Raw genomic sequence first — 15,534 nt, 5'->3', positions numbered from 1 at the left:
TCCTGGCCTCAAGTGATCCTCCCACCTCAGCCTCCTAAAGTGCTAGGATTATAGGCATGAGCCACTGTGGCTGGCCAGAACTCTATTTTAAAACCAGCCTCTTCACAATTTGTTTTTTCTCTTAACAGTCTCATTTAAAATCTTATGGGGTGGCCAACAGAAAAATGGACAAAGGACCCATGAATAGGCAATTCACAAAAGAAATACAAACAACTAACAAACATCTGAAAAACATTCAACATCTCTTGTAATCAAACATAAGATAACATTCATCACCTCTCAACTAACAATGTGTTGGTTAGGAATCCATCAAATAGGCCTTCTCATACCCTGCTCGTAGGAGTGCATATTTCAATAATTTTTATGAAGGCAAATAAAAGTTAAAAATGTTATTTCATCTCACCTAGAAATTCCATCTCTAGGAATTTACCTAAGGAAACAGACAAGAGTCCAAAAGATAAGTGTTCTAAGAAGTTCATCATGGCAAATGGAAACAACTTAAAGGTATATATTTAGGGCACTGAATCAATAAATTTTAGTATCTCCAAGTAATAGAGTATTAGGTAGCCACAACAATGCTGCTGCTGAGATTGGGGCTGGTGGACAAGGTATGAGGTTTATTGAGTTCCTGGCCTGCATAGACTTTCTCCCTCTCGCAAAAACGTACACTTAGCCACAACACATATGCATGCATGTGGGGATGCACAATTGCATAAGGGGACATAAAAGAGGGACTACAAACGGGAACTAAGAAAAAGAGACAAAATAAAAAACTCAAGGATAAACTGAAGTAGGTGAGAAATGTTTAAGTGGGTATGAAGAGTAGACACTTCAAAAATAAGATACAAGAAAATGATGGAAAAGTGGTGCAGCTGCTATGAAAAACAATATGCCGATTCCTCAAAAAATTAAACAGAATTGCCACATGATCCAGCAATTCCACTTCCGGGTATATATCCGAAAGAACTGAAAACAGGGGCTCAAACAGATGTCTGCACATTCACATTAACAGCAGCATTATTCAGAACAGCCCAAAGGTAGAAGCAAGCTAGTGTCCATTGATAGATAAGTAGATAAATAAAATGTGGTAGATACATATAATGGAATATTATTTAGCTTTAAAAAGGTCATTCTGACACATGCTACAACATAGATAAACCTTGAAGACATTATGCTAAGTGAAATAAGCCACTCACAATGATTCCACTTATGTGAAGTACTTAGACTCCAATTACATATATGGTAGACACTTTGTTCCACAGGTCACAGAGGCTCTGTGCATTCTTTTCTCTGTGCTTCAATTTAGATAATCTCTATTACTATGTCTTTAAGTTCACTTATCCTTTCTTGAGGACATTATGCTAAGTTAAATAAGTCAGTCACAAATCGACAAATACTGCATGATTCCACTTATATGATATACTTAAAGTAGTCAAATTCACAGAGATAGAAAGTAGAATGGTGGTTGCCAGGGGCTGGGGGGAGGAGGGAGTAGGGAGTTATTATTTAACGGCACCCAGTTTCAGTTTGGGAAGATGAAAAAGTTCTGGGGATGGATGGTGGTGATGTTTGTACAACAATCTGAATGTACTTATGGCACTGAACTGTAAATTAAAAGTGGTAACTTACATTATGCATATTTTACCACAATAAAAAAAAGTAGATCTGAAAAATTCTCAAGGACAATATGAAGTTCTCTGATATAGATAATTGCACTATTAGCTTTTGTTTTTCAAGGAAACCAGTCCTTAGTAGCACTTTTGAACACCTTATCTCATACAAATATAGTAGTACATGCCAAACTTCTGAATTGCTACTCAAAACTTCACAATGTTTTACTATTTGAGAGTAGAGGTATGTAAATTTTAATCCTGGCTCCAACCTTAACTAGGAATTGGCCGAGAAGAAAATCAATCAATTCTTCCCAGACTTGTGTTTCTTATATCTAAAATGAGCAGGGTACAATACAAAAATGAACTCAAGATTCTTTCCTACTCTAATACTCTCTAGTCTCACATATTTAAGTTCCCCAACAACACATTTACTGCATTATAAATATCTTTATTGTATGGATGATTAAAATTTGTGTAGTTTTTTTTCTTTTTTTAATCAATAAGATCAGACAATGGTTTTTTTTTTTTTTAAAGAGTACAGTATTGGTATATGGAAGCTTCTGTTTTGTATTTCAACATTCTATTTTATGTTTATATCTTCTTACTGTAATCTCATTTCTCAAATAATAAATAGTTGTTAACTTTTTGAGCTACAGTTATCATTACTTTCTCCATTATAATTATAAAAGCATATCAATAATTTGTCTTAAATCTCAAAACCAAATTTAGGATTTTTCCCCTTTAGAGAAGTTTGATATCTCTTAATTATTTGATACCATTTATTTGTTTTTATTTCTGAGGAATATAACCTTTTTTTCCCCTAAAAAGCATTAAGCCTAGACTTCTTTGTTTCATAAGATGTGATTCTTTCTAAGGACTCCATTCTCTAGGTCTTGTCAATATGGGAACACTAACTGTTCAACATCAGAGTTTGCTTATGAAAGACCAGAGAGTGAATGCTTGATTCATGCCCATTTTACTAAACAGATGTTTCCAACTATTTTACCTCCTAAATATTTCTTTAAGATCAACTCCTATGAGGACTATTGCTTTATCTTTCAAATGGGTCTTCCTGTCTTCAAGGAGAATGCCTTTGGTGCCTTCAAAATATTGGTTTTTTAAATATCTACTTTTGGTACCAAGTGAGCTATGTGAAATACAAATCTGTCATTCTTGTACTTTGAGCCCTTCAGTAGCTCCCAGGACCTAGAGAATAAAACCCAAGCACCTTGGTATGGCTGATGAAGCCTTTCATTGCCACCTTACATCTGATGCTATGGTTGCTATCAGTAGTTGCTATCCTGGGCACCTCCATCACCACCTCTGAGATCTATGACTTTGCTCCTTCATGTTATCCCAGCTGGTGGAATGTCCTCCTTCCCCTTTATTGCTGGGTTAGCACCTGCTTATTTTTATTTAAAAATTTTTTTAGAGACAAGAGTCTCACTATGTTGCCCAAGCTGGCCTTGAATTCCTGGGCTCAAGCGATCCTTCCGCTTCAGCCTCTCGAGTAGCTGGGACCACAGGCATGAGCCACTGCACCTGGCTACTTGCTGATTTTTGAAGACTTGGCTCAGGAGGCATTTCCTCCAGGAAGTTTTCCCTGTGCTCCCATAGAACCTGCAGGTACTTACTACATCATGCTATAATGATTTCTTTTTGAGTCTGCATTCTTCCGTGGACTCCAAATACCTCCAAAGCAGTACTATGGTGGTTTGAATGTTTGTCCCTTCCCAAACTAATGTTGAAATTTAATTGCCAATGTAACAGCATTGGGAGGTGGGACTTTTAAGAGGAGTTTAGGTCATGGCATTATCGCTTCAGTGAGTTCATTATTCTTAGAGTGAGTTCCTAATAAAAGGATAAATTTGGCCCCTTTTTTGTTCCCTTCTCTCTCAGCCTTTCCACCATGGGATGATGCAGCAAGAAGGCCCTCACCAATTGCCCTTGATCTTAGAGCTCCCAGCCTCCAGAACAGTAAGACAAAAAAGTTTATGTTCATTATAAATTACCCACTTTCAGGTATTCTGTTATAGCAGCATAAAATGGATTAAGACAAGCAGTGATGATGTTTTACTAATTGCAATATCCCTAGTGATTTGCAGTATCCCTAGTGTTTAGCACATTTCCAGTATTCCAATATTACATATAAGTTATCAAAATACTAGAGCAAAGCGGGGTGCAGTGGCTCATGTCTGTAGTCTCAGGTACTCAGGAAGCTGAGGCAGGGGGATTGCTTGAGCCCAGGAGGCCAGCTTGGGCAACACAGCGAGACTCCATCTCTAAAGAAAAATAGTAGTGCAAAATTTTTCACAAAGTCCACCTTACTTTGTTTTCCTTAGAATAGAGACACAAAGAGCCTAGGGAACAGAAAGCTGGCAAAGGAATGGATTGCTATGTAATGGCACACAGTAGGTGTTCTTTCTTTGTCATACATAATTTACTTTTTTAATATATTTTCATTAAAGGGACAAAGGAGATTCCCCATGAATGATTTTTTTTGATATTAGGGAATACAGTTGAGAGAAACGTGTTTAACAAACTATTAATTTAAAAAGTGATTGGTAATTAATAAGCAACTTTCAAAACCAATTTAAGGAGCAGAAAGAGTAATAAAGAATGACGTATTTCTCTAGTATTGGGAAAGCATGATACTTTTCGGATCAACATTCGTTTGGCTTTTAGTTTGCTAAAAATGTGACTATTAGAGATTTTTCCATTCTAAATATGACAAGTCAAGAAGCTTCTTGTGGGACACAGGTTAGAGGGTAGTGTAATATGTCAAACACATGTAACTTTTTCTAGGTATAGTATAAAATTGTTTTTTTAAAAAGTAATCTAAGTCCAATGCTTCATCCATTTTGGATCTACAGGCTTCTAAATTCACTTATTCCACTATCCAATTAAAATCTTTTGAGAATTGAGCAATCATTTCCTCATTTGCCAGGATTAAATTTAGATGCTTGGGTGAACATGAGCCTTATCTCTCAAGCCATCACTTTTAATTGGCAGCATGTAAAAGGATAACATAGGGTTTTAGTTGACATTATAGTCTATTGCCATGGAAATATAAACAAAGGTTTGTATTAAGCTTGTCTCAAAGCAAGTTTTAGGGGTGCTGAGAGACTGGAAGGGTGACAGGGAATAAATTATGTGGAAAATACATCATCTAAATGTTGGAGTGCCCTAGGAGCTCAGAGCCTCAGTGATCTCATGGTGTCTCATGGCTTCGAATACCATATATACACTGATGATTCTCAAGTTTATATCTTCAGGCTGGACCTCTCCCCTGAACTCCAAACTCATATCTGTCTTCTTGACCTTGTCAATTGGCTGTTTAATAGGTACCTCACATGTCCACCCTGAGCTCCTAATACAGCCCTTTCCCATCCAGTTTTCTCTGCTCACAATCTTCTGCATTTCAGCAAGGGTCCATTCCCCTTCCAGTTGCAGAGACCATAGAACTTGGGGTAATCTTTGACCTCTCTCTTACTCCTCAGCAAATCCTGTCAGCTCTACCCTCAAAATATATCAAAAGATACTCATTTCTCCCCACTTGCACTGCTTTCAAGCTACCATCATTTCTTGCCTGGATTATTGTGATCAACTCTAAACTTGTCTCCCTGCTTTTGCACTTGCCTGCCTTCATTCTATTCTCGTATAGCCCCCAGAGAGATCCTATTTCAATCTAAGTCAGGTTATGTCACTCCTCTGCTCAAATACTCCAGTGGCTTTTCATCTTATCCAGAGTATGACCCAATGTCCTTTAATCACTGATTGCCCTCCCGCAGCCCTTTTTTCTTCTTCAGCTATACTGGACTCCATGTTGTTCTTTGAATAGGGCCTTTGCATATGCTATTCCCTCTGCCTAGAATGCTCTTCCCCCAGGTTATGACTTGTTTCCTTTCCTCCTTTAGTTCTTTACTCTAAATCACCTTCTCAGTGAAGCTTTCTGTGGCCAGTGATCTAAACTTACTACTCCCATCCCCCTTTCATGCTTTGTTTTTCTCCTTAGCTTTTTATCTAACATACTATGTATTTCACTTATTTCTACTGATACTGCCTCTCCTACAAGGATGTCAAGTTCATGAGGCAGTGAGTTTTGTCTGTGTTTTCACTGCTGTATTCTTTGCACCAGGGAAGTGTGTGGCACATAGTATAAACTCAATAAATATTTGTTGAATAATTAAAATATCAGTGATACATGTCATAAAAATAAGGATTATTAATGAAAGCATAATTAACCAATGTCTGTGAGCCTAACATCTAGAGATGCTCTTGTGTTGTTGAATTTTTATGGATATCTGTCTCTGGAGGAACTTTGACTTTATTTCCCACAAGACCAGGCTTGATTTCTCATATCTTTGCAATGTGTAACTTTAGAGATGAGTGTTCAAGAAGGAAGAGGATAATAATAAAAATAAAGGTGATTGTTAAGTAATGTCCATTGTTTGCCATGATGGATGAGCTAATGATTTTTAAAAATTATTACTACATAGACCTTACTATTCATAGCTGAATTAGAAATGAAAAAAAAAGTTGCTCACTGAATTAGCAGTGTCTGGCATACAGTAATGTAATATATAAAGTTGGGCTTGGATGCCATCCAAAAGGGCTTAGTTATGGAAGTAGTTTTATTTCTAAAGTGATACTAAAGAATAGGCATGGGTGTCTGGGCTGGTTACAGTTGCACATAGGAATAAAATTAGGAACAATAATGAAGATACTATCTTTAGACCTAAAAATTACAAATCCTTAGCTACTATTCCTTATCAGCTTATAAAGTACACAACAAACGTACAGACTATTACACAAGCTTTCAAATGAACTATAGATGAAAAGGGCAATAAATATCAGCCAGGGTTAGAGGTAGAATGATATAATGGGAAGATAAGGGTTGGGAGACCTGGGTTCAGCCTTCACTATGTCACTAACTGGCTGTGTGACTTGGGGTGAGTCGTTTACATTCTCTTAGTTACCTCAACAGTAAAATGTGAGGATGGACTGATAGGCTTCAAAGGTCCTCTCAAATATCATAAGATTTTTTTACTATAAGCTTAATCATTGTGGTAGGAAGAATAATGTGCCCCATACCCCAAAACATGTCCATATCCTAATCCCCACAACCTGTGAATATGTTGTTACATGGCAAGGGGAAATTAAGGCTGGTAATAAGCTACTACAAAATAAGATTAGCCTGAATGTAAAAGAGGCAGGAAGAAGACAGAGAGTGATGTGATACGAGAAAAACTTGACCAACCATTGCTGGCTTTGAAGATGGAGGAAGGGATCATGATGAGCCAAGGAATGTGGGCAGCCTCTAGAAGCTGGAAAGAAAAACAAATTCTCTCTTAGAGCTTCTGGAAAGTGTTGCTTAACCATTAAGTTTGTGGTAATTTGTTAAAGCAGCGGTAGGAAACTAATACGGTCATGCTATGTACTAGCAGAGTTGTACCTAAGTTTATCACGGATGCAGGATTTTAAGTAAAAATCCTACATTCAGGTGTTCTGTAAAGATCATCAGAGCCATAAGTAATCAGAGACCATGAAAAGTTTGTTAAAAAGCTGTGGGAATGAGTAGAGAGAGTCTATAGGGGAATAAAATTTTTACTAGTGATTCATGTGAAGAGTGGAAACTTGGATGTTTATTTAATAAAGAAAAGAAAATGGCAAGAGAAGAGAAATTAGAAAGGTTATACACAGTGTAGGAATTTGTTTCTTCTCTAGGTCTCAGTTTACTCATGTATAAACTGAAGTGCTGGGATAAATAATCTGTAAATTTCTCTAGCTCTGAAATAAGATTTTAAAATACTGACATGCTAAAATGGGCCTTTGACATCACTCCTCCACCTTCTCCCACCACACAGTTTTAAAAGTAATCATGTTAGAAAGTACTAGAGCTATCTTTAGTTATCTGATGGTCAAGCTTCACAGAAAGCTCTCAGTTTGCTAACAAGGAAGTGGCTCTGAATTTTAACCCTGACATTTTTATTGAGGGTAGGGTGCGTGGGAAAATTGTTTAACTTTCTTAGTGTTGGGCCCCTTCACATATAAAAGTACAGTAAACATTTAGCAAGATGGATTTCCCAAGGAATGAACTATTTTAGATGAAGGTTTATTGAAGATTTATTCCTTTATGTAATTAATCTTTATATATTTTTGATGAAACTATTTCTAAAGTGAAACACGTGCTCTACTTTTATATAAAATTTAACAAGTACCCTATTACCTTTTCTTGAAAAGAGTCATCACCAGTAAAATCAATTACTATTGTGGGCTGTAATATGGTGATGTTCTAGACAGGGGTCTCCAAACTATGACCTGCAGCTGTTCTTGTAAGGCTTGGGAGATAAGAATGGTTTTTATATTTTTAAAAGGTTGTTTAAAAAAATGTGACCTAGACCATATATGGTCTGCAAAGCCTAAACTATTTACTACCTAGCCCCTTACAGAAAGGTTTATTGACTCTTGTTCTAGAAAAAGATATATAGGCCTCTTCACCAAATACCTGCAATAGATTGAACTTTATGCTTTGCCACTAAAGGAAGTATATCTATCTTGGCACAGCATTTGACAAAGTAGCAGCTCAAATATTTGTGGCAAAATAAGGCTAAAGGTGTTTAAAATTTTTTGTTGATTCTTGTTACACACTCTCCTACTCACCCACAGGTTTTCTTCAATCACTATGCCTGCCCCTAGCAGTCTCTTCTCCCTTCTACTCTCCACCTTTCTAATCTTGGTTTGGAAATTCAGTAACACAATTTATAAACATTTTAAGCAAGGTAAGATTAAATTGTTTACCTGCAGACCCTGGAACTATTTTCTGAGTCGAATACAGGTGGTTTGGTGCAGGGATTTGGTGACTTACTTTGATGGCCCAAAGGCCTTTTTATTTATTTCCCGGTTCTCTGCTATCCTTTTGAAAAGCAATGTTTTAGAAAAGATGAGATCTTACTGTAATATAATTGATTTTTTTTTTTTAAGAGCTAGGGTCTCTCTGTTGCCCAGGCTGGAGTGCAGGGGCATGATCATAGCTCACTGCCGCCTCCAACTCCTGGCAATCCTCCTGCCTCAGCTTCTTGAGTAGCTAGTACTATAAGTGTGCACCACTGCACCTGGCTGATATTTATGTTGTTTTTTGTAGAGATGAGGTCTCTGTGTTGCCCAGCCTGGGTCGAACTCCTGGCCTCAAGCGATCCTCCCGACTCAGCCTTCCTAAGTGCTGGGATTACAGGCGTAAACCACTGTGCCTGGTCCATTTTTTATTTTTATAATATAAAAATAGCATTATAAGCTAGTCACCAAAATATTAAACTGAAGCAATCTGAGTGGTAGGATTTCCTTGGAATATCTGAATTTATTATTATTTTTTTTTCCAATGTACATACTTTTTTTTTTTTCTTAAGAGACAGGTCTCCCTTCTGTTGCCCAGGCTGGAATGGCATGATCATAGCTTACTGCAGCCTTAAACTCCTGGGCTCAAGAGATCCTCCTGCCTCAGCCTCCAGAGTAGCAGGGACTTTAGGCCTGTGTCTGGACAGGCTAATTTTTTTTTTTTTTTTAATAGAGAGATAGGTCTTGTTATATCCCCCTCAGGCTGGTCTCCAACTCCTGGCCTCAAGCAATCATCCCACCTCAGCCTTCCCAGTAGCAGGGACTATAGGCATGAGCCACTGCCCCCAGCTTACTTTTATAATCACATAAGTTATTTTCATTAAAAAAAGATAATAAATTGAAAGGATCTGTCCACCCATCTCACTAACTCAAGCTATTTTCATTTAGCATATTTTCTATCATTACTTGATCACAGTTTTTTACTGACTGTAAATACTGTGTTTGTTTTCATTTTGACTCATACTTGGGTTGCCATAAGTATTTTATTACGGAAAAATAAGCTGTAAATATAGAATACTGCAGGAATGCATATGGTGAAAGGTGACTAATTGTCTCTTTGACCTCTACTCATTATTATACAAGCTTAAACGAATAAAATCCAATTTGGATAGTGTTATGGTTGACAAAACACTTTACTTCATTTAGTCCTCACAACAACCCAGCGAGGTAGGCACATTCTCGGAGGTAAAATTACTTGGCCAAAGTCGCCAGGCTTGTCTAGGGGTAAGGCTCAGCCGTCTGACCAAGGAAACAGGAACAGGTCTTTGCAGGCGCTTCTAGTATTATTCGAGCTTTCACTAAACCGTGGCCTCCTATGACGCACACCTGACATTTATCTTTACAAACTCAAATTCTTCCACGCCAGGAAGTCAGGCTGCAGCCTGGGGAAACCTGGATGTAGCTCACACCAAAAGCTACCACCGTCCATCCCCAAAGACCCAGTGCCAAGGCAGTGCAGAAAGAACAGTCCTCTTCCTCCACCAGCCCCACACTGCGTACTGGCCCCGGACTAACCTGACCAGGTCTGTCATGCAGGAGCCCACCACTACCACCGCCGCCACCTCCTCCTGCCACTGCCTCCTGGGTTCCCCAGACGCCGCCATTGCTCAAAGCTCGTGCTGCCCACTAGGATGCTGACCTTTGCCTTTTGCCCGACCCCGTAACCAGAGACGCCGCTTCTACCCTCCCTAACGACGCGGGCCTTTCAGACGCCTACGCGGGTCGCCCACCTGAATGCCCGAAATCACCCGCCCATCAGCTGCCCCCTGTTCTTCCAGGAATAGTCTCCCTGTACAGCCTCACACTGCAGAGCACTCCTGACATTGCCAGACTCCGCGCTCCTCGCCACTCACGAGGCAGACGCCGAGGGAGGAACTGTCAGGCACTGCGGGGACGCCTTTCCGAGCGCCTTTACTTGGCGTGGCGCGGGGGCGCGCACGCCGCCCAGCTCCTGGGCCGCTGAGGGGGCGGGGCGGGACGTCCTAGGAGCGCGCACGCATCCGGCCCGCGGCGCGCGCGCAGGTGGGTGCGTCGGTCGGGGGCGCGCTCGGGTAACCTGTACCCCGCGTAGTCGCCGGTTACCGATCGGACTAAGTTCCAGGTACCTGGACTGGGGCTGGTGCGGGGAGGTTGGATCCCGAGTCGCACAGGTGGCGCTAAAAACCGTGGTTTAAATATGGGCAGAGGGGTCGCCTCCTCTTCCTATAGAGAAGGCCCCCGTTCCAAAGATGCCCTTCTCACCCCCCTCACGCTGATCTCCTCAACAACGAGCCCCCGAGCCTTCTCTTTCTGCATATCTGGCCCATCCGCTGGTCCCTGATTAAACCCAGAGGGTTAATCAACCCTCCTTGTCGCTTGATGAGGGGATCATACAATTTAGGAGAGGGAAGAATGCCCCGTTTTAGATGTTCCCTGGAGTGGGGTGGTCATTCTTTGGATCTGAGCTGACTTGTTTTTCTTGAACGTTGCCCCTTGGAGAAATTGCTTCTCCAGTGTAACTTCCCTCGTGCGCTGTATGAGGTAGACATGACGCAGAAGGATGCCATCCCTTTCCGTTCCATGACGTCAGCAGGACACATGTTTCCTCTGTGTTTGTCATCTGATTTTAATTGCAAGAACCTGGACAGTCCGTTAGACGTCTTTCTATTCCCCAGGCTTCCCATCAAAGGACCTTATGTGACCCTATTTTGGGACAGCAGACTCTTGTAAAAATTGTAATTTTGCATTTTCCTTCTGCAGTACGTCAAAATCAGGAAGTACACATTGCAGAAGTAGCATTTGCGTATCTGGGATCTATTGTAGTGCTGCCATATGTAAAAGTTACTACTGGGGGGTGACCCCCGTCCACGTACCCGGCTCAGTGCACCAAAGGACCATTATCTTTGGCCATTCAGTGACTTATAATTTTGGAGTCAGTATATTTCTTCCTTTTTCTTAGAGAAGTCACACCTCCTCCTGGTTGAAACAATTTATAATGCTGCAGGAAATCTTGCACAGTCAAAAAATAGTATTTATGGTTGTTTTGGAAATAAAGACAAATTCATTCCCTCAGGTGTCATCCTGAAGTCGTTACAGTTGCTGCTAAGTGGGAATGGGTCGTTGTCACCTTTAGTATGGTTTGGCTTCTGGAGCAGGTTGGCTCTCTTTAACATTTGACCAGGGAATCACTCAGGCCAGCTTCTGCAGTAGGACAGCAGTAGTCTAGGTGTTTCTAATTGCAAAGCAATTATTCCTTTAAACTCATGACTTTTTGTCTGTTCAAATTTTGCAAGATGTATGCTTTCAAAAAATCACCTTGATGCTTTTCTCTTTAGTGATCGAATTTATCAATGTTTATTTGAGATGAAGATGGGTATAGTAGATTTTGGGAACGATCTCAATTTGAATTCTGATCCTTCTGCTTGTTAGGTTTATGACTTTGAACAAGTGACTTTGATTTGCTGAGCTTTAGTTTTCTTATCCATAAAATGGGAACAATTACTGTTCTCGGGGAACAATTGGGGGGAAGTAAATGAAATTACAGATAGAGGTTAGTAATACAGTGCCTAATAGTGAGTAGATGTTTAGAATGGGTTGGTTCTGTTTCCCTTTGTTGTAGAAATGAGAAGTAAAATAATAGTATGCACTGTGGGGAAAAAAACACAGAATAATAATTTTGTAATGTACGTTAGACTCTTTTGCTTTTTTCTAAGATGAGTATTTCTGTGTTTTGCGTATGATCTAGATAAGCATCCTTTCAAGAACTGTGACATCAGTGGATAGAAATAAAGGTGGAAATGTTGTAGAAAAGGAAAAAAAATAGGTTTCAAAATGATGATGCAGATTAGTATACTGTTGAGAGTCAAATTATAGTAGTTATCCATATCATCTGAAAATGGGAATTAAAACACTTTCCTTGCTATCCTGGCTGGTGAAGATTAGCTGTAATAATGTATAGGAAGCCCCTTATTAGTGATAAAGTGTTATAAAAATGTGCATTTTTATGATTGGTGGTACTGTGTGTTAGATGTTTATTTTTACTTTGTAATGACAGAATAATGGGGGAGATCATCTGTTAAGTGGTCAGAAGAGGATCTTGTTTTATATTTGCAGAAAGGATGATTTTGGAATTGAAGTATAAAGTATAAAGGTTTCATCATCTTAAAGGTGCTTCTGGTGTCATCATTATATAGGGTCACAGCATTATTTGTTTTGAAGATCACTACAGTCTTTTCCTTTCTTACCAACTGAAATAATAAAACAGGTGCTACTTTTCAACATTTATTTTAGCGGAGACTTGTAAGTTTTCATGTGGTATGATGTATGAAAACTAGAATCAGAATGTAATTTGCTTGTAACTTGCTGGAAATTAATTTGCTTTTGATGTGGGATTCTTTAAGATTGAGGAAGACAATGCTGATTTGAATTGACTTACATCTGAAAGTAGAAACTTTCATTTAGAAATCTATTAAGATTTCCCTTCCCCAGCCCCGTGAGTTTCCAAGTAATTTAGATATGATTTATTAGTTCCACTTTTGTATTTTCAAGTGTAAGGACTTCTTAGTGCCTTAAAGTCAAAGAGTTTAGGATCTGTCTTAGTCTGTGTTGCTTAGTATCTGGATAAGTGTATGTTTTCATGATTTAATTGTTCAAGTGGATTTTTGCTATATCTATTCCTCAGATTTTGCTGCATCTATTCCCCTATCAAATTTTTTGAGGACATATTATCTTATCTCCATACCAAAATATTACTCTAGCTCTTGTCCTCTTATTCATTTATTTATTAAAAAATAGTTTTTGAGTGCTTACTGTATGCCAGGTACTTATGTTAAACCCTAGGGATTTAAGACACAGTCCTTACTGGGGAGAGATCACATAAGCGGTAGTTATAATACACGGTGGAGGGTTATATATAAGAGAGGTATATCAGCAATAAATAATTTCTAGTAAGTAACAATTGCAAGCAAGGTATGCCTGTTCTAGAGTTTTATATGGTATTATCAATCAAGTTCTTACTCTTTGTGGGGACACAGGAGAGATTCTTAACCCAATGGTGTGTGTGTTTTGTGTCTTGGTGATGGGGAGAGGGTTGTTAGCAAAGGCTCCTTGGCCTCAACTAAAGTAAAACAAGCCAGTTGTAAGATAGAGTAGGACAGCTTTAAGTAGAGTGTGGTAGTGTAGAAATCAGCTTTGGGAAGGAGGAGGACATTGTATTTCAAGAGTTCCTTCTGTTCCTGAAAAGTAGTGGTGTATTCCATGTCCTGAGTAGCAGAGCAACAGGGAGGTAATTTCTTCTTGGGGATCTTTGGAAATGATTGCTCTGAAGACGGGAAATGAGGTATTTTATTCATGCAAGAGAAACTCTTGTTTGCTGTGCCCGTTTTCAGGAAGGTTGTTGTATCTAGTTCCTTTGTAAACTCTCATCACCTTTCTTTCCTTCTGCTTTCAGTGGTGATTTACAAATCAAGTTAAAATGTCCCCAGAAGTGGCCTTGAACCGAATTTCTCCAATGCTCTCCCCGTTTATATCTAGCGTGGTACGGAATGGAAAAGTGGGACTGGATGCTACAAACTGTTTGAGGATAACTGACTTGAAATCTGGGTATGTACCAGAACGAATTCAATGAATGTACCAGAACCAATTCAACCTTTACCTAATAATAAACATTCCTTACCAGACTCATAAAAAGAGAACAGCACAGAAGTTCATAAAGTCATGATATCACATGTTGATTCAGTTGGTTTTGTACAATTCTTGACATTTTATGTTTCAAGTTATTTTATTTGTGTTGTGGGCCATTGCTTTATGACCAGAATGTTCATGTCTTTTTTCTGGTTTATCTCTTTGTGAACAGTGTGCCATGGGGATTTTTAGCAAGTGTGTTTTTCATTCACTGGCTTGTTTTCTTGTGTTTGCTACAATCCAGCAACAAATATATTCTGAATCTTACATCATTTGGTAATCTCTCTTAATATGAAAATTATAATAATTAGCCAAAATGAGTCATTCCTCACAGTGGGGTTGAAACTGTAAGGTCTCACACCTAGAAATGTCGCATTAAAAAAACCATTTTATTTTGAAATAAACTTAGATTTACAGAAGAGTTATAAAAATACAGGAGATCAATGTTGTTACAGTATTAATTGTTCAACGGTCTTACTTGATTTTTGACACTTTTTCCATTAATGTCCTTGGGCACACATTATACCCACCACTGCATAGCCTGGTAAGTGTAGATAACAAAGGTGATGGCTGGAGTGCAGGCAGCCCAGATTCCAGGTGGTAGAGCTACTCCTTCCAGGGACATCCACCTTTTGCCAGTTCTATTTCTCCACCTGCGTGGCCCTGGAATCACTGGGCCAGTGCCTCTTCCACCAAGGCCCCAGGCTGAGCAACCTGGGCACTCAGGGTCATGGTCAGTGGATATTGAGGCTCCCCTTCCTCCCACTGTTAGATCCCATTGTCCACTGCGTCTGCCTCCTCCCTGAAGTTCTCGTACATCTTGTCATAGAGGATGCCCACTGTGCTGTCCTCTTCATTAGTGCCCAGCAACTGGGCCAGCAGCTTGTGTGTGAAGTACAGATAGGTGAGTCCCATACTGCTCACCTTGGTCTGCCACGGCTTCCCAGGGGACAGGGAACTCATGGTCTCTGTGAAAGACGTCTGATGATGAGCTAGTCGATGTCTCTGAGGGTCATATGTGCGATACATGTCCACCACAATGTCATACGTTGTCACATGAAGCCACTTTTTTGGGGTCCTGCGTCCACACCATCTCTGCATCCTAGTACTCTGACAGGAGGCAAAGCAATGTGCATGCCAGCACCTTGTTGCAGTGGAAGGTGCCCTTGTGTGTCCCCATTTGAGGTGGTGTGGTTGTTTAGAGGGTGGAAGGGACTCTGGGCCAAGCATGTGGTGTGGGTTTAGAGGGGTGGCGGCGGTAGCAATAGCATTGGTTAGAGCAGAAATGTTGTATTCTTGATTCTCTTTTAGCTGTCCTTGTAAGACTCTTTTGACTTTTACAAATCTTGCTGTTTTTTGACTAAGC

General features: G+C 39.6%; 2 protein-coding genes and 1 pseudogene across 4 annotated transcripts in view; 1 reads left to right on the top strand and 2 right to left on the bottom strand.

Moving 5' to 3' along the window:
- RBKS (ribokinase) overlaps nt 1-10,152 on the bottom strand; it is an 84,571-nt gene extending 74,419 nt beyond the window's left edge. Inside the window, exon 1 of the mRNA XM_069494510.1 lies at nt 10,023-10,152. Coding sequence (XP_069350611.1) covers nt 10,023-10,111 — 89 coding nt within the window. The 5' untranslated portion in view covers nt 10,112-10,152. The remainder of the gene's footprint in view (nt 1-10,022) is intronic.
- A 341-nt stretch (nt 10,153-10,493) lies between these two features.
- BABAM2 (BRISC and BRCA1 A complex member 2) overlaps nt 10,494-15,534 on the top strand; it is a 395,148-nt gene continuing 390,107 nt past the window's right edge. For all 3 annotated transcript variants that reach the window (XM_069494165.1, XM_069494164.1, XM_069494163.1), the window contains exons 1-2: nt 10,494-10,608; nt 13,936-14,087. In XM_069494165.1, the coding sequence (XP_069350266.1) occupies nt 13,960-14,087 (128 nt within the window). In that variant the 5' untranslated portion in view covers nt 10,494-10,608; nt 13,936-13,959. The remainder of the gene's footprint in view (nt 10,609-13,935; nt 14,088-15,534) is intronic.
- Nucleotides 14,626-15,439, bottom strand: LOC138400074 (MYG1 exonuclease-like; annotated as a pseudogene).

This window comes from Eulemur rufifrons, chromosome 19 (genome assembly GCF_041146395.1).
Source record: "Eulemur rufifrons isolate Redbay chromosome 19, OSU_ERuf_1, whole genome shotgun sequence".
Classification (NCBI taxonomy): Eukaryota; Metazoa; Chordata; class Mammalia; order Primates; family Lemuridae; genus Eulemur; species Eulemur rufifrons.
The sequence above is the reverse complement of the archived record's forward strand: the minus strand, read 5'-3'. Positions and strand labels throughout refer to the sequence as shown.